Source organism: Desmodus rotundus, chromosome 2, assembly GCF_022682495.2.
Source record: "Desmodus rotundus isolate HL8 chromosome 2, HLdesRot8A.1, whole genome shotgun sequence".
Lineage (NCBI taxonomy): Eukaryota > Metazoa > Chordata > Mammalia > Chiroptera > Phyllostomidae > Desmodus > Desmodus rotundus.
In genome coordinates this window covers 170,870,870-170,895,486 of record NC_071388.1, presented here as the reverse complement: position 1 = coordinate 170,895,486, position 24,617 = coordinate 170,870,870, and the positions used below count along the sequence as shown (strand labels likewise).

General features: G+C 35.6%; 1 protein-coding gene across 1 annotated transcript in view; it reads left to right on the top strand.

The window, feature by feature from the left end:
* LOC112305841 (tissue factor pathway inhibitor) overlaps nt 1-17,144 on the top strand; it is a 43,935-nt gene extending 26,791 nt beyond the window's left edge. Inside the window, exons 3-8 of the mRNA XM_045196243.3 lie at nt 2,399-2,596; nt 4,129-4,173; nt 6,650-6,826; nt 7,449-7,529; nt 15,138-15,317; nt 16,498-17,144. Coding sequence (XP_045052178.2) covers nt 2,399-2,596; nt 4,129-4,173; nt 6,650-6,826; nt 7,449-7,529; nt 15,138-15,317; nt 16,498-16,592 — 776 coding nt within the window. The 3' untranslated portion in view covers nt 16,593-17,144. The remainder of the gene's footprint in view (nt 1-2,398; nt 2,597-4,128; nt 4,174-6,649; nt 6,827-7,448; nt 7,530-15,137; nt 15,318-16,497) is intronic.
* The last annotated feature ends 7,473 nt before the right edge of the window (nt 17,145-24,617 follow it).

Here is a 24,617-nt window from a genome sequence, read left to right as displayed (position 1 = left end):
TCACACAGATCTGTGACAATATCACTCGTTATTAAGAATGTCTGAGAAATGGACTGTAAAACTACATGGGGTAATTCAAAAGTCATCACTTATGGCGTGAATTGAACAACTTATTTCTTCAGTGTGATTTTATAATCTCTAAAATGGAGCTAATAATACCTAACTAATAAGTTTGTTGTGATAATTAAGTGACATAATTACAAAATGTCTGAAGCATAGCAATCACTCAGTAAACATTAGCTGCCATTATTAATAGTAAAGGGGGCTATAGGGGGAAAGGGTTAGGGTTTGCAGGAACATTTATAAAGGACACACGGACAATAACAAGGAGGGGGTGGAAACAGCGTAGGGAGGTGGGGAGGGCTGGGGGGGAAGGGCAGAAAATTGTACTTGAACAGCAATGAAAAAATGTTGAAAAAAAATAGTATAAACTATTGGTATCACAACTAGGCTACAGTGTTTCACTGTTATGGTGCACTGCTGCCACCTGATGGCAAAAGTACTAAATAGCAGGTTGTACTTGGGGTGAGTATGTCCTTAATACAGAAAATGTAAAATAAAAGATTTGGCATGATGATCAGATATATTAAGAGTAGAAGTAGAGGTATTGTTAATGAGAAGGAACCTAATATAAATTATTGACTTATAAGAAATAGTTTTTCTGAATATATATGGCAATATAAGTTGGAGCTATCTTTTGTAGGTAAAGATACATGTGTTATAATAAATCTGTTGTTATCTGCCTTATTAAAATTTAGGTCTGAATGTTTATTGTTCTATAATTTCTGTTGGTTCAATTTATTTTGATTTAAAATAAAATTCAATTCAGTTAACAAATTAATCAAAAGTGTGATATGGTGAGTAAATTATACTCAGATTTTTAAAAATTAAAAGCTACATATATGTTCATATAAACTGTCAAGTGAATCAAACAGCACAGTACTACCAGTTATCATATAAAGCTATATTTTAACCATTCCAAGATTGCAAAGCCTACTTATCATTTTATAACTCATATAGAAAATTAATTGTAATATTTCTGCTAATAATATTTTGTATAGTTTTAACATTACTTAAGTATGGCTAGTACTTGACATCAATTCAAGATTAGTAGGACAAATGTATGAAGGGTAGGAGAGATTTAATAAAAGTATCTAGTCCAAATTTTATGACATACATATTTTCTCTTTCAAAAATGCAGTTTTGAAACTACAGGAAATTTAAAACAGACTTTCCTTCTAGATGATCATACTTTCACAAACACACTTTCAAACCTATTTTATGTAAAAATGTTAAAGTTGCATGCATTCATGTTTCCTTGCTTCAAAGTAAATTATTGTATTGTGCATTGAAAAACTTTTAAAAACATTTATACTTAGTTTTAATTTGATATAATACTGCTGCCCCCTAGAGGACAAATTGGTTTGTCAAGTTAGTGTTTGTACCAATCACAATTTCCAGTGTCTGTCTTAACTGGTAGATTCTATAAACAAATGCAATTGTTTTAAATTAGGCTTCTGTTATTATCAGACTTGATAAAAATCAAATTTAAAAACTTTAGCTGAGTTTTCTGTATGTACAAATCACCCCTCCCCAGTACAGGAAATTCTTCTGTGACTAAAACGAAATGACTGAATACTTAGGAAATAAAAGTGTAACTCAAAGTCAGAAGAATTGCTTCATTATATTTGCAAACATAGAAAGTATTAACTGTTTTCAAAATTGTTAGACATATTGAAAGAACCATGATAAGTAAGAAGAATTTACCATGAGGTAGATAGATCAAACCCTTAAATTTTCATAATTAGGGGATGGTTTAATACAGCATAATATATACATACATATATGAATACGAATACACTGTTGCTTTTAAAGAGATTTTTGTGTGTGTGCATAAAAAGTGTCACAGTTGTGGGTTAGGGAGGGGAATTCAAAGAATTTTCCATTAACAACTGCCTTTAAATATGGCTCAATTAAAAAAGAGGTCTCTATTTATTTGTAACGTCAGCACATCAGTTACCTTACAATTATTATTCCACTCTATGTCAGTCAGTCACCTGGCACAGACGAAAACAATAACAAGAGTCTGGAAAAATTACCTTTTCTTTTCATAGTTGAATAATAGTCAACCATTATTCTACATTTTCCCATAATAGTTGATTATTAATAATTATTAAAATTTAGTAGTTGACAAAACCTGTCTCATTTGGTGAAGTTATGAACCTTAACTACCTTTTTGATAGCTATAAATGTATTTTTATGGTTTATTTCAGCCTAGTTTATTGTACCCTTCCTTAAAGTTAGAATATATTAAAAAGGGAATAAAAAGGAAGCCAAGAACATTATTACCACATTGATGGAGGATCATATGTTATAGTTTTTATGTTTTATTTTGTAGATGCTGAGTTACCACCACTGAAACTTGTACATTCATATTGTGCATATAAAGCAGATGAAGGCCCATGCAGAGCATTGCTGAAGAGATTTTTTTTCAATATTTTCACTCGACAGTGTGAAGAATTTATGTATGGGGGATGTGAAGGAAATGAGAATCGATTTGAAAGTCTGCAAGAGTGCAAAGAAAAATGTGTAAGAGGTCGGTTTCTGGGGACACTTCTATCCTGGGAGATGATAGCCCTTTGGGGCTACTAGATCTCATCATAGATTTGATAATTTAGAAAAAATAAGTTTAAACCATGTAAACATTTCAAGAAATCTTTCACATTTTTTCCTATTTTCAGCATTCATGTTCACTATTGGTTTTTATTTTTCTATATCAGTCATTATAAAATATATTAAGCCCCATTTATTATCCTATATGCTTTTTCATAATAAAAATGGAAGAAAAGCATTTAGGTTGGCAGACCAGGTTTTTATGTCTGTAATGAAGTGCTTGCAATTCAGCAGCTATGAGTTGGCAAGAAAGACATTGTTGGTCACGTTGAGTTAGACCTTATCAATGCAACGACATCATAACTTCCCCCCATCAAGATAAGGAATCTGAGAAGCCACTTTAAGGCTATCCTTAGCTACTAATTAGAAAACTCTGAGCTTCATTAGAGATCAGAAATACATGTATAAAGTTAAATCATTCTCTTAGGAACTTAGGAATACTGTAGAAAAGAAATACCATCTATGCTGATCCATGTAGACTTCACTGAACCCAACTTTTCATATTGTTACTGTTATATTGTATTTTCAAATTTATAGAAGTTATCTGTTTTTATATGCAAAGTAGCAGTTTGAGTAAATATCACGTTTCACATTATTTTATAAATAACTATTGTAATCACAGGTATTTGGGATAGTTCAGTATAGGAGACTGTTCTGCATGGCGTGGGCCCAGTTTCTACTCAGAAAGGCCAGTGGAAAGGCCAGAAGGTCTGGCACACAGGACCCATGCCCACAGATAGGTTCTCCCATGGGGAATCAGGCCTGCATTGTACCGAGGCCACTATGAGGCTTGCTTTTGCTAAAACTCCCCCACCTTGAATTGAGGCAGCAAAAGTTTACTGCATATCTTTAAAGTACTTCCTAAAATCTATGCTAAATCTTCCAAGGACAAGTGTAACCAGATTAACCACTTTTCCCTTTACTTTTGCAAATACCCTTCCTTTTTTATATAATTAGCAACATCCTTTTTGTTTTCTGTAACCACCTAAAGCGAACCTGTGCAAAGTAAATGGGGATCATCCTCAATGTAATGTGCCCAGAAAAACAACAAAAGCCTGTCAAGGCAAGGGTTGGGTGCTTTCCTCTTGAGGGAGTGGCCATGCCATCCCTTTTCCTCCACAGGACTCAGTAGTCCGTGTGAATTTGTCTCGTCTTAGCCACAACACACTGATCCCACAGGCTGGGATCCGCATCAGTTCACATGAATTCTTATCTTTTGTAAATGTATTGGATCTTTTAGCACAGATTTTGAGACATTACAATGATAAAATGAAATGGTTTTGTGGTTGCAATAGTTAAAATAATATAATATTTGGACAAAATAAAATGAAATATGTTAATATTCTATGTAAGAATAATGATAATGAATATATCATCTTAGTTTGTTAAACTGAAATTCATCCCGTTATTTCATAAATTGTGATAACTGATACACATACATTGTTTTTCTTGCAGATTATCTGAAGAAGCCTGGAAAGGCAAAGACAGCATTGCAAAAAGGTGAATATTCATTTGTATGCTCGTTAGCATCATTTATTTAAGGCACTTACAAATTCAATTATTAGGTTTCTCTTATATGAGATTCATTATAAATCCATGTGATCTTTGAAATGGTGTTTTATTTTAGTAGATAAAATGAAAAATTATAAAAAACATGCATAGTTTTGGGTAAGGAAGGCTTAAACTCTGTGTTTACTCTTATTCTAATGCAGCATGATATTTAGTGATACTTACAATCCAGGGCCAGCCACACACATGATGTTTTAACATCTCCCAAATAGTCACTTAGATATTGCTAGTTTACATTAGTTCTGAGATCTCCAATCCCTTGATAACCTCAGCATTGTGTGGCGTCAGCAAATTTCATCCAATATTACCCTGAATAGATATATCTCTGAGTTGTCAACAAGCATAAGCAAAAGTAAGTGAAGATACTTAACAATAAATAATTGCTTTTGTCAGTATTATTTAGGGTTTGTGTACAGGTTCAGTATGATTGCTACTTGATATATCTGAGAATTGTGAGGCATGATTTTTTTGAAAGAAAGTTGAGTTTAAGACAATTGTTAAATATGTAGCCTCAAACAAAATTTGAGTGAAAATCACGTGGCTTGTAGCAGTTGGTACAGAACTTTAACTATGCGTTCTCTCTGTTAACACATTTTAGTGGGGCCTCAATTCAGAGCAAGGATTGTGCGTGCAGATTCCAAACCAATGTCCCTTTATCTGACAAAGACGGGGTATAAATTTCTTGATTTGTAACCAAAAGTATTTTAAACTGTAGGCCTAACCAAAAACAATTTATGTGTGCAGTCCTGACATTGTCCTAAAATATATTTATGTCCTCGAACAGGGTGTCAAATAAATAATAGCAAGTTCCAGAAGTAGAATTTATTAATTATACTTTTGAGCATAATTTGTCACTGTTTGCTGTTGATTCCATGAAATATTTTCACTACTTCTTCTTGCTGAACACTGAATTGTTATATACTTAAAGATCATTTAAAATTTCATAAGAAGTACATGCTGAGACCAAAACAAATCAAACTGATAATAATTAAATGCAATTTTGTCTTACAAAGAAAGGTATTATACAAATTGAATGGGGGTTTTTCCTGTCCCACATGTTAAACTTAAGTATAAGAAATTGTTACTATGTAAATAAGTGTAATATTCATCTTGAGAAATGAGAGTCAATAAATCACTTCCTATTTGGAACTTAAAGAAATTAAATAAAATAGATATTTTATGCTATATTAAAATAGGATGTCTTATTTGATAACACAATGTTTCATAGGATATATGTTTTTCTGCAGATTTGAAACTGTTGCAGAAATCATTAGCATTATTAAATAACACTCTTTTAAGAGTAAAACACTCCTGAGTATTGCTTCCTTAGATAGGCCAGTCAGGTAGACAACAGCGTGATGATTGTGGGGGGAGTCGGGGAAGAGAGTATAGGTGGGATAAAGGTTAATGGAAACAAATACAATAAAAAACAATGTAAAGAAAAGATTTAAAAGGATACTACAGTTCATTTTTTGCCACTATGGTACTATAGTTGCAGGGGGAAATGGAGAAATTAAAGCTTTGCACTGAAAATTCCAAGCGCAGTATTTCTTGAGATTATCATAATTTAAAAACTAAGTTCAGTTGTCTTATTTACAGAGTGTGCTTGTAGACAAAGCTTGTAACGTGAATCACAGTCGCACGACTTCTGTGACCACTGCGGTTAGCCTGCTTTGGAGCGCTAACAGAGGGTGGGTGCGAGGCTTTTTCCAAAGCCTCTGCAACCCCTGAACATCTGCTTCCTTTCCGCCTTTGCACTGTTGCAGCCCTTCCACTGACTGGGAGGAAGAATAGGAAACCAAGGTGCAGGGTGTCCTACCGATCACAGATATTAGACCCGGCATAAGAATTCAGGAACTTCTAAGAATAGCTATGAAAAGCTCCCATACCCTTCAAAGCTTCTCCAAGTTTTTAATTGAAATCTCTTATTGAAGCAACACACTACACTTTTCCCCCAATGAGACCTCACACCTAAACAAATGAAATATTTATAGACCTTTCTTAATGCTGATACACATAAACTTAATAAAAATAACCAAACCTAATTTTTGCCTAATAATATTTTATACTTCCAATCCAAGGGTAAAAATATCTCAGTATCTTCTATTCTCTCAAATTTTGAAAACAGTTGATAATTAATGCCCTGTTAATTTACTGTGAAAACTTTAGGACTTGAAATTCAAATAGCAAAATGCGTGACAGTAGTTGCATCTTCCTTATTCTAAATGTCACAGTAAATACAATAATTTTAATATTGTAGCATTGAAAAGTTATTTTACCTTACTTTTAATTTTTCATATTTATTCCTTAAGTAACTTCAACACAACTAGGTTCTTATAAATTTAATTAACATAAATAAATTACTTATAAAAAGGGGTACTGTTTTCTGATATTTTATAATTTCTAGAAAAGCCAGATTTCTGCTTTTTGGAAGAAGAGGTTGGAATCTGTCGAGCCTATTTCATTAGGTATTTTTATAACAACCAGTCAAAGAAGTGTGAGAGCTTCGTATACGGTGGGTGCCTGGGCAACATGAACAACTTCCAATCACTGGAAGAATGCAAGAACACCTGTGAGAATCCATGTAAGTTCATTTCTCATTTGACTTTACTTCATTTATAGGCATGTTTTGAAAAACATGACATCTTACAGGATGTTCAAGTTTACTTAGCTTTTGTTTTAGCCACGCAAATCTGATAGAAATTAGTCATTATGTTAAAAAAAATATTTAAACACAGGTATTTAAGAAATCTAACTACAAGGACAATTGTTTCCACAAATCCAACAGAGTATTTTTAAGTTACATTATTTAATTTTCTTACCTGAGAAAACTGTATTATCATTTAGGCACAAGAGTAGGACTGCTGAAATCCTTAAGTTTATAGAAATTTGAGGGCAAGTAGTTCTTTGGAAACTTCCACCTAAAATCAATCGGTTTTATGTGACCATAAAATTTATTGAAGGATTGACTTAAACATTCAACCTCATGCTTTTTTTTTTTACTAACAATCACAAAGTTACTCATGAAAATGTTATCTTATTTTTATATGTGTAACTTTTTAAAAGACCCACTGCACACTAATTTAACATAGCCATGTGAATAAAACTTCTAAAAGCTTGCTTTTCTTACCACAACAGCTGTGCTGTGCTTTTGTTTATGAGCCTGTGACGGTGTCTCACACTTTAATTGACTGTATGTTTTCCAGTGAACAATACCAGCACCCAGCCTGTTCCTGTCGATAATGGCCACTCGACACCCCAGTCTACCAAGCCTATCACAACTTTGGGTAAGAATTTTATTTTATTTTTTAATTTGCTGCCAGAGAAATATTGTCATATTAACAATAAAAGTGGAATGCATATTAGAACTATGATTTTTTAAAAAAATTATACCTCTCTTTTTATTGAATAATAGGTGTGTTAAAATACTGAGATTCAAAATCTTTAAGACATTTAATATCAGAAAAGTAATAATTTTCCTAATCTATTTTTACATATGCATTGAAATGGGCTTTTGATTCCATATCACATGATATTTAAGTCTATGCCAAATTTAATTTATAAAATGATTCTATAAACTATCATCTCAATGTCTGATGTTCAAATCACAATGGCAGCAGTGTGTCAGAGGCTGATGTAAGTGCTCTTCATGTGACATCGGACCCAGTCTCTGCTGTTAGTCCCAGGACAAATTAAGAATTTTTTGAATAACTATCCCCAAAGATTATGTCACTTTGAAGAAAATTTTCTTTTGGACTTGTGCAGAACTATTTTCTGGGCTCTACCCTGTCAACTTATTATTCAAATTTAAACAATCATAGAGGAACTATGCCCACAAAATTGCAGAGCTGTGAAAATAGAGAAAGCACTGGAAAATATAAGTGGAAACCACAAATATCTGAAAAGTTCAAAACAGCCTAAAAAGCTGATAATTAATGGGATAAATGTAAGGTCCTACTTCTACCCAAGTTTTAAAAGATCACGTGGTCATTCAGAAACTGGAGATTTTACTTAGATTTAGTCCATATGCAAGTGTGAAATGGGAACTTGGCATGAGTTGAAAGCATTCTGTGGCTACTAAAATTGCAATCTGAGGCTGAAAAGAGACTTAGTGTCTGGGCCCGAGGTTCTCCACCCTGGCCGTGAGAATCAGACGGGGCTCAGAGTCAGGACGTCTTTGAGCATCTCTCTTTACGACAAAATAATAAGCAAGTATGCAAACAGAAAGTAAACAACAATTCTCCCAGATGGATTTAAAGCACTGCAAATTGTTGACTATGACTCATCCGGAATGAGGGATCTAAAAGTCAGCTCAGCCCCACACAGACCCGATCATGTCTGTGGGACTTGCTTCAGCCTTGAATGCCAGAACTTAGACGTCACAGAGCCCTGAGAACCACGAACATGTGTACAGCAGGGCTGGAAAGTGTAAGGAGACGTGACATCCAAGAGCAAACAGCATGAATGCTCTCTGTACTTGAAACACTGTCATGTTAGAGGAGAATTAAGTTCTGCTCGTGCCTCACCCGCAGTCCTGGCCATTTCAACCCACCCCCACCCCACATCTCCATTTTTCCTTATCTCCCACCATGCAGCCTAAGAATCCATATTAATGTATGAAATCTAAAGCATAAATTTCGTCCTGTATTTATTTTTAATGTTAGTTTCAAAAATGAATTGAGTGCCTCAGGATGAAATCCTCTAAAGTGTAGGCATTTCGGCCACGTTCTGACATGCGGGGGATGTCATAAAGGGCACGCAACATTTCGCTGCGACTGGAACCGCACGGCGTATCCAAAAGGCCGTAAGGTCCTTAGTGTCTACAATGAGAGCAGGGAATTCAATGCCAGATTTGAGTCTAAATTTTTAAAGACCACTTTGTCTGAAATAATGATAAATAGCTTTGTAGTTTTGATTTTTTATCTTTAAAACTAAATAGTTTCATTGAATTGTTTCTATGTATCCTTCCAGCCCTGTGTCTTTCAATGACATTTTGTTTCGTCCAGGTAAATATCACGTGTTGAGAACCATGCTCAATCTTATTGCTGTGAAAGGTGTGAGAGTTTAGAATGACAAACTTATAAATGGGTTTAAATATACATGTGATGAAATATAACTACAAGTAAAAAATGTGTGAAATCAGTTTTCAGTATGTTTCAATATTTTGTGTTCAGGTCACTGTACTAATTCAAATAGAGAATGTTGGCATTTATCATTAAAAAAGATTAGAGTAGGTTAGAGCATGCTTTTGCCTTCAAGTTTTATAAAGAACTCTATGAAAATTATGATTTTTGAAGATACACTACCAAAATAAAAAGAAGAAAAAAAGAAAATAAGTTTGAGAAAGTAAATGAGTTTTTAAATTTATTTTTTTATTTGAGTGAACTTAGTATACAATCTTACATTGCCTATATTTCTTTCAGGTGTACAGCATAGTGATTGGAACTTTTTTACCTTACAATGTAATCACCCCACTAATTCTAGTGATCATTTGTTGTGCAATTTGTCACAATACCATTGACTGTATTCCCCTTCCCTGTTTTCACTCTGTTTCTATGAGTCTGTATTTGTTTTGTTTTGCTTGTTTGTTGATTTTTAAGAGTCCACATGTAAGTAAAACCATATAGTATTTGTCTTTCTCTGTCTGATATTTCACTTAACATAATACCCTCTAGATCTACCTATGTTGTCACAAATGGCAAGATTTTATTCTTTCTTATTGCTGCATAATATTCCATCGTGTATATATACCACATCTCCTTGATCCATTCACCTATCAAAGACACCTCAGTTGCCTCCCTATCTTGGCTATCGTATATAATGCTGCAGAGAACTTAGCAGTGCATATATCTTTTCAAATTAGTGCTTTTATTGTCTTTGCATAAATACCCACAAAAGGAATTGTTGGGTCATATGGTATGACTCAGCTATTTTTAGCAGTAAATGACTTTTTAAAAGGATTTTATTCACTTATTTTTAGAGAGGGGGAAGGGAAGGAGAAAGAGAGGGAGAGAAACATCAATGTGTGGTTGCCTCTTACTCACTCCCCACTGGGGACCTGGCCTGCAACCCAGGCATGTGCCCTGACTGGGAATCAAAACAGCAACCCTTTGGTTCACAGACCAGCACTCAAACTACTGAGCCACACCAGCCAGGGCAATAAATGACTTTTAAATGCTATCTGATAAATGCCCTCTCTCTGCTTTTATTAGACGTGCACTAATAGTCATCAATAAATTAACAGTTGCGAAAGTAAACGATTAATGAAGGAAGCCATAAAAATTCACAACTTGAATTTAAAAGAAAGCTCAATTAAGAGGATTTTTATTTAAAATAATAAACACTTAGGGGATGATACTTTCATAATATCTTCATTTAAAATTAGGGCGTATTGCCTCCTTTATTTATCTAGAACTACTTTATTATATTTATTTGCTTCAAAATCTAAATTTTTCCACCCAATTTGATCCCTTTCCCTCTTTTTCTGTAAGCATGATATATTCTTCTTCTTTTGTTTTGTAAACATTCTTATCTAAAACATGAAAATTTTGCAATGCTTCAGTAAATTCGGTGTGAAGGGTGGCTTACCAGGTAAAGGGTGACGACAGAGGTCTGTCTCTACTCGTCCTAAAACATGCATAATCCCTTCTCTTCCTCATCCAAGATGCAGAAGGTGGGAGTGCAGCTGTCCCGCTCTGTTATCTGAGACCGACAACATCCCTCCTCTATCCCATCCAAGTGTCAGAGGGGAGCAAGGCAACCGTGCCCTGCCCTTTCTACAGCTAGGTTAGTCCTGCTGCACTCCTCAAAGGGCTTTGCTCAGGTCTATAAAGCCACTTTTGATATCATTCCAGGTTTTAGTCAATGTGAAAGGTTCTCTGAATATTAGGTTTTTTGAAATGATATAAAATTATTTAAGGTTTTGACTCAGTTTATAGGAATAGTACATGGTCTACAATATAAATAGAATATCATTCATTTAAAGTTCTTTACATTAAGTAATAAACCTTAGGCAGAGCACATGAATATTCCAAAAATGTAGCTAGATTGTGTTACAGTTATTAAGTGAGATGTACATAAATATAATTTTAATAGTTCTCCTTCATAATGATACTGGACAAGCATTTTAGAAGTTCTGTTCAATGTTACTAGAAATGGTTGGTAATTCTTTTTAATTGTTATTTATTCTTAACTTCCATAATATTGCAGTGAGTTTGGGAAAATAATTTTTCCAGTGAGCCCCCTACAGTCGAGATAGGTGAATTCATACTACGCATAATTGAGGTTTCATTTTCTCCTTTTACTTCCACATTTCAGTATTAATAGGCTACTTGGGTGATCACAACTCTGTCTTGAAGGGATTTTTACACCATATTTTCTGAGCATGCACCTGTGCACAGGTGAGAGCAAATTGTCTGAGCTAAGAATCCTGGCACAAAGAAGAAACACAGGCTTCAAAGACAAAAGACTTGTATTTTTGGAATTTTTATCCCTTTTCAAACTCTCAGAGTTCTGACACCATTTTCCCAATTATTCCAGAAGAGGGCATGGCAGACTTTAGTCACTTCTCTGTTTCTAGCCAGTCATTATATTCCACGGCTTTTTCCAATGAAACATCTATTCCTGTCTCTTCCATTCTCAGTCTTACCTGCTTTGTTCAGACCATCAGTCCTTTGTATGTAGTTTAACCTCAGCAGTCATGTGTAATCCAAACTGGGACACTAATGAAAATGAACATGGGATGCTAAAAAATGTTTTACTTACTTTAAATATGTATGTATTGACAGAAAATTGACTTTGTAAAATTTTGTAGAAAAAGGATATGTAAAAGTTTTTTTAAATTATTTCATTTTTGAAAATCATATATGGAGAGACACAATATACCCCCCCAACAAAAAGGGTAAAAAAAGCATAATCTGATACTGACTCAGGAAAACCAGGTGGCATACACATCATATAGATAGCTAGGGATGGATGGATAGATAAATGATCACAGAGATCAGATGTGTACTTCAGATATACTATATATAATATATAAAAATATAATATGCAAGGGCTGGCCAAAGTAGATTAATAATAAATAATATGATAATTAATAAATAATTACACAAGAATACCCCCAACGGTAACCTGTTTTGCCCCACCCCCGGTAGACAGTCAGCTGCCTACCACGCTGAGCCACTGGCACTGTCCACGCTTCTGAAAAGCCCCTTTTCATTGACAACTCACTTCCACAGTCCCAGCGAAGAATTCTACTTTTCATAACGTGTTCTCAGACCAGGAAGCATAAAAACTTCCCTCATAATCTCAGTATGCCTACGTGGTGAATCTGGGGTTTCACATGCTGATTTTCTGACAAGCTGGCTTTCCAAAAATAGCTAAGAACCTGTGGAGAGGATCCATCAGACCTTCTACTTCCTGTCAGAGGAGATGGTGAGAAACAAAAATATAGCACTTCCCTGCCAAGACTGCTGCCATCAAAACCCAGTCCCCAAGGTGACCACTGACTACTTTAGCTAATCCCTTTCTTCCTGGACCGTGTCTGGTGTTTAACAAAGATGAATGTTTGCCCTGGTCATAAGATTTGTCCAGAGAAGTATTTCTAAAACTTAAAATAATATGCAGGTATCTTTAAAAGAGAACAATCACAGACTTCCAATTTGGAAACCAAGTAATTTTGGAAGACGTTAAGTTTACATGAACAAGTAAGATAGTAGAAAGTAACTTCTTACGCCTGTGACTGTGATACAGCTATAATTCAAAACCGATCCACAAATGAATAAAATAAAATAAAAACTTAATTATAAATTAATAAGACTAATTTGATGGCACATGTTTCCTGCTAAAAAAACTCCCTATTATACATGGATTCAGTGTTGACTATTATACGGCAAGTCAGGAATGAGGTGGGAACAAGTCAGAAAAGCTTCTCTATGTTGTGTATAAAGTAACGACTGCCCTTTTTCTTCTTGACTCCCGGATGATCTCTGCAGGAATGAATTTGGGAAGCATTGATATAAAATGTGTTGATTAGGAACATCCCAACTCTATCTTCCCTACGGACACTACAGAATGAGGTTTTGAGTTTTCTGTCACATCTTCATGCCACTAAATGGATCTGGCTGGCCATGCAAATATGATCACAGAGTGCACAGAAGCCAGGAAGTCTGGTCTATCATTTCTAGAATCAGTCCACAGTGAACAGGACAACCCAGTACTCCTTGCCTTTAAATGTTTGAGCACTCTGAATACTGTTCGGCTCAGCGCCGTTGCTCCTCAGACTTGTTTGCCGCCTTCTTGTCTGCTGTCTATTTTGATTGGATATCTTTCTCCTCTTCAAACTGGGTACATTCCAACTTCACACAGGTAGCCGAGGGTATGAAGCATCTGAGACATTCAAAGACATTCCGAACCTACGCTTTAAAGAAGAGAAATTTGGGAAATCGAGTATAAAGAGAAAGTTGTGACAACTTTATTTCATAATCAAAAAATATCTTTGCTTAGTTGTTTTTATTTTCTTCTTAGTTTTCAGATGACATATCATAGTGGTTAAGAGTGTTGGCTTTATGCGCAGAAAGATATGGGTTTAAATTCTAGTTCTTCTATTTACCAACTTTCTGTGGCCTTTAAAAAAATCACACAACTCTCAGCCTCAGGTTCTTCATTTCTTATATGTGGAGAGCAATACCTCATAAAGTTTAGTGAAGATTGGGAATTGAGATGAAAAATATAAAATGTTTAATTTACTATTTAACACAAAATAAGAGCTAAAAGTATTAATAATTGATGATGATGATTAGTGTCAATGGAGATTGATAATGGGAAAAAATACAACAATCAGAGGTATTATTTATACATATTTTATTAGTGATAATTTTAATACAATTAAAGCCTTGATTTGAAGCATCTGCATTTAATTACTTAATATTATGAGTTTCTGAAATAACATAAAACACTGATACAACTAAAACATAATTATAAAATATCAATAAATGTTTTGTGTCTTTGAATCTTATTTCAAATCAGAGGACTTGCAAACCTATGTTTCCAACCTGAGGTAGAGACATTGTACTTAACTTCAGTTCAACAAATATCGTGTGCCTCTTACATGACTGGAATTGTCATGAGGACTGGCGGTCTGAGAAAAATAAGACAGTTTTGTGTTTACAGGCATGCCTGTGAAATGGGGAAGAAGACAGATAGACTACTGTGAATAGTTTGGTACCTATCTTCTCCCCGAATTTTCCCATATGCAAACATATATTACTATACCATTATGTCTTATGATTATACTTGATCCTATTTGCTAGATATGTTATTATGTTTGTTCATATGTACACCTTATTTCTAAAACATATGCACAGTATTATATTTTTTGAATCAACTGCAGATGTTTAATGTAGTACACTCCATTACTCATGTATAGGTATGTAGATTATTTCTATTTTTTTCAATTCTAGACAGTGTTTCATGAACAAGTAAGGGTGCTGCTCATCGGGACTTTTTAAAAGTTGATTCTTGAACAAATGATATGGAAATATTAATAGTTTTTAGGGTATATCATTGACAAACTATCAGAAGTTAAATTGTTTAATAGTTGTTGCTTTTGTTATGTACTAGATTTTTGTTATATATATAGACAGTACTCATAGTTCTTTCCCTTAGCAAATGTATCTGGTTTTTCATCTATTGGAGGTCTCAGTCTAGCAGATGCTTAGGGATTGGTTAAGCATTTTCATGGAATTGAAATACATGAATTTCACTAAGTACTACTTTTATTTATTTAGGTTACTGTTTCACATATAAGTGCCACAGCACTCATCTATAAACAGTAACATGAAAGTCTCAGATTAACAATCATATAATGACTTACTATGTTTTCTTCATGTTCTTAGGCTATCGCAGCCCCTCCTGGTGTCTGACCCCAGCAGACAGAGGATTGTGTAAAGCAAACGTGAGAAGATTCTACTACGATTCAGTTACTGGGACATGTCTCCCATTTAATTACAGTGGATGTGGAGGGAATGAAAACAATTTTACTTCCAAAAGATCATGTCTGAGGGCTTGCAGAAAAGGTAGAGAAGACATTCTTAGCATTAATTCACTACTGTTAAGAAAACAATTTTATTCAAAGGATAAATGAATTTTTAATCTATGAAAAATGTGAAATTAGTTCTATTTATTATAAGAAACAAAGTGTTATAATTTATCTAATAAATGTTCCCTTTTCAACTACATTAAGAGAATATTGCTGGATATTACCTGCAATTTCTCTTAATGTATCTTCATAGAAAAATAATTAATGGAAAAGTAACTTTATTCTTTTAATATTTACACACCAAATTTCCATTTCAAAGGATTATATTAATATATTTAAGCTTTCTATAATGAACAAAATTAAATATTTTCTTCTGAATATAAAAATTACATATTTATAGAATAGTGTTGATGATGTAAATAAAATCATCTATACTCCACCAGTCATACACAGCCACACATTTATGTTTTTAATAAAATGATCATGAACATCTAACTGAAAGTAAATGATAAAGATAAACATGTTGATTCATTCTACCTAACTTTGATATCTGCAAACTGACTTTCTTAGAAATAGGTTGTCCTGTACAAAGATATAGACAAAATAGAGGCTTTTAAACTAGTCACATTTGTTATGTTAAATATTAAAAGATAATGAGGACATTTTAGATAAAGTGACACAATAAATCATTTTTAATATATTTATTGATTATGCTATTACAGTTGTCCCATTCCCCCCCTTCACTCCACTCCATCCTGCCCACCCCATCCCTCCCACATTCTCCCCCTATAGTTCATGTCCATGGGGCATGCATATAAGTTCTTTGGCTTCTACATTTCCTACACTATTCTTGCCCTCCCCCTGTCTATTTTCTACCTACCATTTATGCTACTTATTCTCTATACCTCTTCCCCTCTCTCCCCCTCCCACTCCCCTGTTGATAACCCTCCATGTGATCTCCATTTCTCTGGTTCTGTTCCTGTCCTAGTTGTTTGCTTAGTTTTCTTTTGTTTTTGTTTTAGATGTGGTTGTTAATAACTGTGAATTTGCTGTCATTTTTACTGTTCATATTTTTATCTTCTTTTTCTTAGATAAATCCCTTTAACATTTCATATAATAAGCACATGGAGATGATGAACTCCTTTAACTTGACCTTATCTGAGAAGCACTTTATATTCATTTTATCATGCATAAATTTGTTTCTTTTCGTTTTATAGGTTTCATCAAAAAAGTGTCAAAAGGAGGATTAAACAAAGTTAAAAGAAAAAGAAAGAAGCATTCAGTGGAAATAGGATATCATTACAACATCTAAATGTTTTAGATGAAGCTTTTCACTATTATTTCTACTTTTTAAAATCCTTTTTAATTAATATTTTCATGAATTTCTTATGCATATATTTCCTGTTATTAATACATTTTCATCAGCATTCCTTTCCAATCTACTCAATTCTAGGGTTATAATTTATTAAATGATTACTATGAATTTATTTATTCTCTTGATCCCTTTCTATTTACCATTTAACGACAAATTATCAGAGGGCTGGCCACATCACATCAGTCTGTTTTTCTTTCTGGTCCTCATCTATTTCATAATATGTTGTCACTTCTTTGTTTTGCTCCTACATGTATATACAATGTACATGAGGATGATCTCCTGCAGAGCCCATGCCCAGAGTGAGAAATGTAGCCATTAAAAACAAGCACTTTTGGATTTTCACATCTAAAATGGTGACAAGCACCTTCTTCTGACAAAGATGACTCACTCGTGCATTTGGAAAGACCTGGTAACAGTAGATTTCTACTATAGGCTACCCTCCCTAGACATACTTCTCCTTTTGCATTGACGAGTGCATCAAAGGATCTTTTTTTTTTTTAATTTTTATTGTTATTCAATTACAGTTGTATGCCTTTTCTCCCCATCCCTCCACCCCTCCCCAGGTGAACCCACCTCCCTCCCCCACCTCCACCCTCCCCCTTGGTTTTGTCCATGTGTCCTTTATAGTAGTTCCTGTAATCCCCTCTTCCCACTGTCCCCGCCCACCCCCCCCCCCCCCCGCCCTGGCTATTGTTAGATTGTTCTTAACTTCAACGACTCTGGTTATATTTTGTTTGCTTTTTTTCTTCTATTGATTATGTTCCAGTTAAAGGTGAGATCATATGGTATTTGTCCCTCACCTCCTGGCTTATTTCACTTAGCATAATGCTCTCCAGTTTCATTCATGCTGTTGCAAAGGGTATAAGCTCCTTCTTTCTCTCTGCTGCGTAGAATTCCACTGTGTAAATATACCATAGTTTTTGGATCCACTCGTTTGCTGATGGGCACTTCGGTTGCTTCCAGTACTTGGCTATTATACTTACGCCATACACGAAAATAAACTCAAGATGGATAAAAGACTTAAATATAAGTCGTAACACCATAAAAGTCCTTGAGGAAAACATTGGCAGGAAAATCTCAGACATTCCACGCAGCAACATCCTCACAGACACATCCCCTAAAGCAAGGGACATAAAGGAAAGAATAAACAAATGGGACCTCATCAAAATAAAAAGCTTCTGCATGGCTAAAGAAAACAGCACCAAATTACAAAGAGAACCAACAGTATGGGAAAACATATTTGCCAATGATACCTCAGACAAGGGCCTGATCTCCAAAATATATAAAGAACTCACACGACTCCACTCCAGGAAGACAAACAACCCAATTAAAAAATGGGCATCAAAGGATCTTGAGCCAAACCACATTCGAACAAAGAATCGTCAATTCTGTCACTTGCCAGCCTGATTTTGTCTGATTTAACTTTCTCTTTTGCTCACTAATGACCCGTTATATCAATAAAGGTGGTTGAATAAATTATGTGTTAAATACACATCATGAAAAGAAGAAACTTCCTACAAAAGGGAAGTTTTTCATGGCAGGCTAAAGGAAATTTGGCTTATGTACTTCCTAATTTCATTGTTTAAGAAAAATTTTTTCTTACCAAAAGTATTTAAACCTCCTTAAACTCATTCACTCATTATTAGATTTTGTGCATGCAACAAATAATTCTTAATTTTTTTAAAAAAGCATGTTATTTGTATAGAAGAGGAAAAGAAAAGTCTCAGAAAGGTCCTGCTACAAAATTCACGCACTGTTCACTCTTGGGGCTTTAGCATTTCTCTGGAGTTAATGCACTAATTCCGGATCTACACTCTTCCTTTTCTGCTGAGCCACACACAATCTGGCATCTCTATAGCTTCTTTTTTTTTAATTTTTATGTTATTCAATTATAGTTGTATGCCTTTTCTCCCCATCCTTCCACCCCACCCCAGCTGAACCCACCTCCCTCCCCCACCTCCACCCTCCCCCTTGGTATTGTCCATGTGTCTTTTATAGTAGTTCCTGTAATCCCCTCTTCCCACTGCCCCCCCCTTCCCAGCTATTGTTAGATTGTTCTTAACTTCAAAGTCTCTGGTTATATTTTTCTACAGCCTCTTACACATTTCATTTTCTGTACTGTTCACCTCACACTTCACATTTAACTTTGAACCTGTCATCTAGAAACAATTAATCACTTCATCCATTTAGTTTAGCTTAATGACCACTCTCTAGCAACAGTATCATTATTCTTTCTGTTCATCAGGATCAAAAGATTGAACCCAATTTTTATTTCATATTTCCTCTTATATTCTACATCTAATCAATCCCAAATCACTATTGCTTCCTTTTTCATGAAGTTCATTCAACTCCCAGGTTTTTTACCTCTACTTCATTCTTCACTTCAGTATTGATAATTCCTATGAATTAATTCAGTATATTTCTCCACTAAAAATCCTCCAAGGACTCACTTTTGGCGCTTAATCCCACCCTACTCCCCATGATTTAATTTCAAGATATGAATTATCTTCTTCAATTTAGTTAAATGGCATTCACTATTCATTTAATATTTCTTAATCACCCAGCTTATTCATGCTGTTTTCCATTTGAAACATGTGACATTCTCCAGACCATTCATCAGAAGTCAGGGTCCAGCTGATGGAAGCTATAAAATCCAGCTGATGTTTCAAGACAACAGGACAAGTCCTAGGATACATTCACAAATCACTTTCATCCCACAGCATCACACTTACAGCATTGCAAAATACTATTAATTTGTCCACCTAAGAACAGTTTTAAATCTTTAAATATCCAGCACACAAATAACTGACTTAAAATGAGAATTTGAGACTTTTGGAAATCGAAATCCTTTGCAAACTCTGTTCTGTTGTCATTTATACATGGGTAGTAACAGCTTTGAAGAAAGGGTAAAGTCTCCTTCAGTCAAGTAGCAAGTTGCCAGCAAGGACATATAAACAGCACACTGGTGAATCTGATACCAATAGATGCCTGTCCAGACTAAGGACAGGAAAAGGAGGGGCCACCCAGGAGATGCAGCTGGAGCCACTTCTGCACTTAGCCATGCTCCTCATCCAGGCACTGAGGGCATGGAGAGTGGCCAGACAATAGCTGCACAGACCACCCGGGGCCATGACAAGGATGTTGAATTTCAAGGAAGTTTTGCACTGAGAACACGCAAGCCGAGCAAGATAATTCAATAGGGGGAAAGCCCTCCTACGCACTGCCAGTACCTGATTGGGTGTGATACTGGGGAAGGCAGGCACAGGGGCCACAGAGGTCAGAATGCCAACAGGGAGAGGTGTTGGACCAAAGAGGCCTGTCAGTCTAGCCTGGAGAAAAAATAGGGATTGGTCAGGGCGTGGACCTTTGCAGAGCATGCAGAAATCTAGGAAGTTAATTGGTTATTATGTGGAATCACCTGGTCTATTCCACACCTGAAACTAATATAAACCCAGGAAGACAAAGGAAACTCTCTTATGTCTGCTGCTAGGGACCTGCCCTCTCCATGGGCCATGGGACTGTAGTTGTGTGGCCCATGGCCTCCAGGAAGTGGTCTCTCTCTTGCTGACCTAGTGGAGCATTTGCCAGTGCCTTTGCCAGCTCCACCACCCAGGAGCATGGGGCCTTGCTGCCAGAAGCCACATGGCCAATGGTGGTGCCGGCACCCCACTCAGACTCCAGGAGGGAGCCTGAAGCCATACAGAAGCTGGGAATAAACTAAGCTACCTGGATGACCACTTAGCTGCCTTGGGCTCCAAAGGATTGTACTTTAAAATGAAGCAGGAACTCTGGACACTGCCATTTTTTTTTGGTTTTGCTGGGGATGGTGGGGTTGTGTGTGTGTGATATGGACAAGATGAGCCTGATGACTGAGAGTCCCCCATCCTTCCAGATCCTTGTGCATTTGAATAAAAACCCTTTCCGTTCTCACCAGCCTCTGCCTCCAGAGTTTGCCTTTTGATGGCAGCAGGTAGCCGAACCCCTCTTTAGTTTGGTAATAAGTTGACTAATTGTTTTCTCTAATAAACATTCACGGGGTCATTATTTAGTCAGAAAAAACTTATATGAAGCCCTGGCTGGTGTAGTTCAGTGGATTGAGCATTTGGCGAACCAAAGGGTCACCAGTTCAATTCCCAGTCAGGGCATATGTCTGGGTCCAGGGCCAGATCCCCAGATGGAAGCACGTGAGAGGCAACCACACATTGATGTTTCTCCCCCTTTCTCCTTCCCTTCCCCTCTCTCTAAAAATAAAGAAGTAAAATCTTAAGAAAGAAGCTTATATCAAGATGGCTTCAGTGTTTAATGCAGGCAGATATTATTTTTACTGTGTTTTTAAACAAAAAGCCCCCTGGAAGTACTGTCTTGTTTTGTTTTGCAAATCAAATGCATACAAATATAAATTTGTAAAGGATTACATTATATAGCATGTATCAATTTTACATACTTTATCTCTGCTCAAAATTTTAAAAAGTCATTTCTAAAAACTGCTCAAATGATTGTATATTTTACACTATAAGAAAAAATTATACATTTTGAATAATAAAGTATGATTGCTGTATTCATGAAGTTTCTCATAGTTCAAAAATAATGTAGTGTTCTTCAGTTATCACAAAGATAAAATGTCCAAAGACAAAAATAAAAAATGTTCCACTAGATCCAATCAACTTTTACCTCCTTTCATTTGAATTTCCTAATAATTCCCTTTTAATTACACATGTGCATCTCTATGCTATGTTTCACATTTGTCACACAAACTAGTATACTGTGCATTACAGTCCACATGTTCTACACTTACTCCATTATGTTTGCAATTCTACAAACCATCTCACATAACTTTATAAACATGACGTATATACTTCAATATATATGTCATGGAAGTATACCTTACATAAATGACTTCCAGCCTGACTGCTGAAGTGGGTCCGGCCCATTTCTATACCAGAAAAAAGAAGAAAACAACACTACAGTTGCCCTATTTAGGGAACTTTTTGGATTTTTTATCAGTCATTTCTGCTTTTGTCTGGTTTTTATGAAATAATAATTTCGATTTAGTTTTTTCCACTTTTGACTTTCAATTCTTTCTCAAGGGCTTTAGTTTAGACCTACCTCAATTGCTTTTCCCACACTCTGCTATGCAGAGCAGGAAGCCTGGATCTTATCAGTCCCTCACATCCAATGTGAGAACTACTCTAAACACACATTGGTGAATTGGCTGGAATTATTCAGACAACTTTCAAAGTGAGCAGTGATACCTGGTAATTCATTTCATGAGGGAGAGGGAGAAGGGAGGTGTTTGTATATCTTTAATCATAGGACAATAAATAAAGTAGAGCATTAGGACAATGAATATGATTTCATCAACTTGCTCACAGATGAAAAAAATTCTGACCCAAACAGTCAAAAACAAAACAGATATATTTAACCACAAAAATGAAAAGGCCAGAGTACTTGACTTAAGTATGGATAGATCAGGGCTTCATACTGTCATCAAACTCAATTTATCTTTACCCCTGATTCTGCAGCCAAATATTTTTGCCTTTATTTTCTAATTTCACAAAGTTTCAGGATACTTTCTGAATTGAAGGCCCACATTGTTTTAGGGAAACATTTTCTTGAAAAGTTTGGACTCCCTTACCTCAAAGAATTGAAGTCCAAGCCTCAGGCACTATCCATGAAGGAAATAATTGACCAGATAGACTTCATTAAATTAAAACTTTTTGCTCTGTAAAAGACATCACCAAGAGGTAAAGATATAGCCACAGAGAGGGAGAAAATATTTGCAAACAACACATCTGACACAGCACTAATAGACAAAATAAATAGAACTCTTAAAAGTCAAGAGTAAGAAAACAACTCTATTAAAAATTGGCCAAGTCCTTAGGAACCACCTCACCAAAGAAGATAATACAGGTGGCAAATAAGTACGTGAAAAGGTGTGCCACATCCTCTGTCATCAAGGAAATGCAAAGGAAACCAACCATGAGCCCCTACTACACACACATTAGAAAGGTCAAAATTAGGTGCACCGGTACCACCAAATGCTGGCAAAGACGTGGAAAAAGAGCAACTCATATTAAATACATTGCTGGTGGGAATGCAAAATGGTTTAGCCACTTTGGGAGACAGTTTGACAGATTCCTACAAAACTAAAACATATCTTAATAATCCTTTCAGCAAGCACACTCCTTGGTATTCGCCTGAAGGAGCTGAAAGTTTATGTCCACACAAAAACCTGACACAGATTTTTAGCAACTTTATTCATAATTGCCAAAATTTGGAAGCAACTAAAATGCCCTTTAGTGCTTCCGTGGGTCAACGGCTAAATAAATTGTGATATATCCAGACAGTGAGATACTATTTAGTGCCCCAAAGAAAGGAACTGCCAAGCCATGAAAAAACATGGAAAAAACTGAATGCACATTACTAAGTGAAAGGAACTAATCAGGAAAGGCTTTGTATGTACCATATGGTTCCAATTATATGACATTCTGGACAGAGCAAACTATGGAGACAGTAAAACAAACAGTGACGCCAAGCATTGGGGGGGATGCACAGGTGGAGCACAGCAGAGTTTGGGGCGGTGAGACTGTTCTGTGGGGCAGCACAGTGGTGGGAGCACACCACTGCACTTTTGTTCGAGCCCACAGAACGTCCGCCACCAGGAGGGAACCCTCAGGTAAACTGTGGACTTGGGGTTGTCGTGATATGTCAGTGCAGGTCGACAGTTATAACACACGTAGCGCTCGGGTGCAGATGGCGATCACGGGGGAGGTTATGTACACATGTCATGGTAGAGGATACATGGGAAAACTCCTAACCTTCTATTCAGTTTTACTGTGAACCTATACCTGCTGTAAGAACTAAAGTCTTCATTAAGAAGAAAAAAAATCGTGGCCTCACTGTCTTTGACCCAAATGTCCTTTCACTAGACTTGACCCGAACACTATGTTTAGACTGATTGACCACATTTGATTCACAATCCCACTCCCAGCTGGGATAAGCACTGTCTGAAATTTGTGATATGATGGTCAGGGCTGGGGTTAGACTGAGGCAAGCGAGGCACTTGCTCCAGGCACAAAGTTTGAGGGGACATAAAAAATGTGAGTAGCTAAGAGAAATATTTTTTTTAAACTAACTCAAGCCCTGGCTGGTGTAGCTCAGTGGACTGAGTGCCGCCCTGAGAACCAAAATATCTCCAGTTTGATTCCCAGTCAGGGCACATGCCTGGGTGGAGGGCCAAGTCCCCAGTAGGGGGCGCACGAGATCAACCACACATTGATGTTCCTCTCCCTCTTTTCCTCCCTTCCTCTCTCTAAAAATAAATACATTTTTAAAATCTTTTAAAAAATTCTTTCAAACTAACTAAAAAATCCATGATGAGAAAAATTTCAATTTTTTAAAAAAGGATTAGTACCTCAGCTAAACTGGTACAGGAGGCAAAAGAAAAGGTTGTAATACTGTAATACTGATGATTTATTGGGAAATGTAAAGATGGTTCAAATTTCATCAGTATTTAATGTAATAAAGCATTAAAACTATGAAAAATTATGAGTCAGATTACTATTTTCAATGGATAAAGAAAAACATTTGATTAATTTCAACTCTTGTTTCATGGATAAAACTTTGAAAACCAGAGAGATCTTCCTTAATCTGATAAACATATAATACTTAGAAAAATTCCCATTAAACCCAGGAATAAGGCCAAGATGCTTTCCATTCAACATATCCAGGCAGTCATAAATATACAGACAATAAAAAATGATAAGAAGTAGAAATGAGGTACAAACCTTGCATTGGATATATTTTCATATTGTTGTCATAACTGAAAATCCAAGAGAATCTAAAACAACAATTAGAATTAATATTGGAGTTCAGCACATTGCTCTATGCAATTTTAACATATGAAATCAATGGCATTACTATATACCAAATAGAAAAGTTATAGAGAATATGTGCTAGACA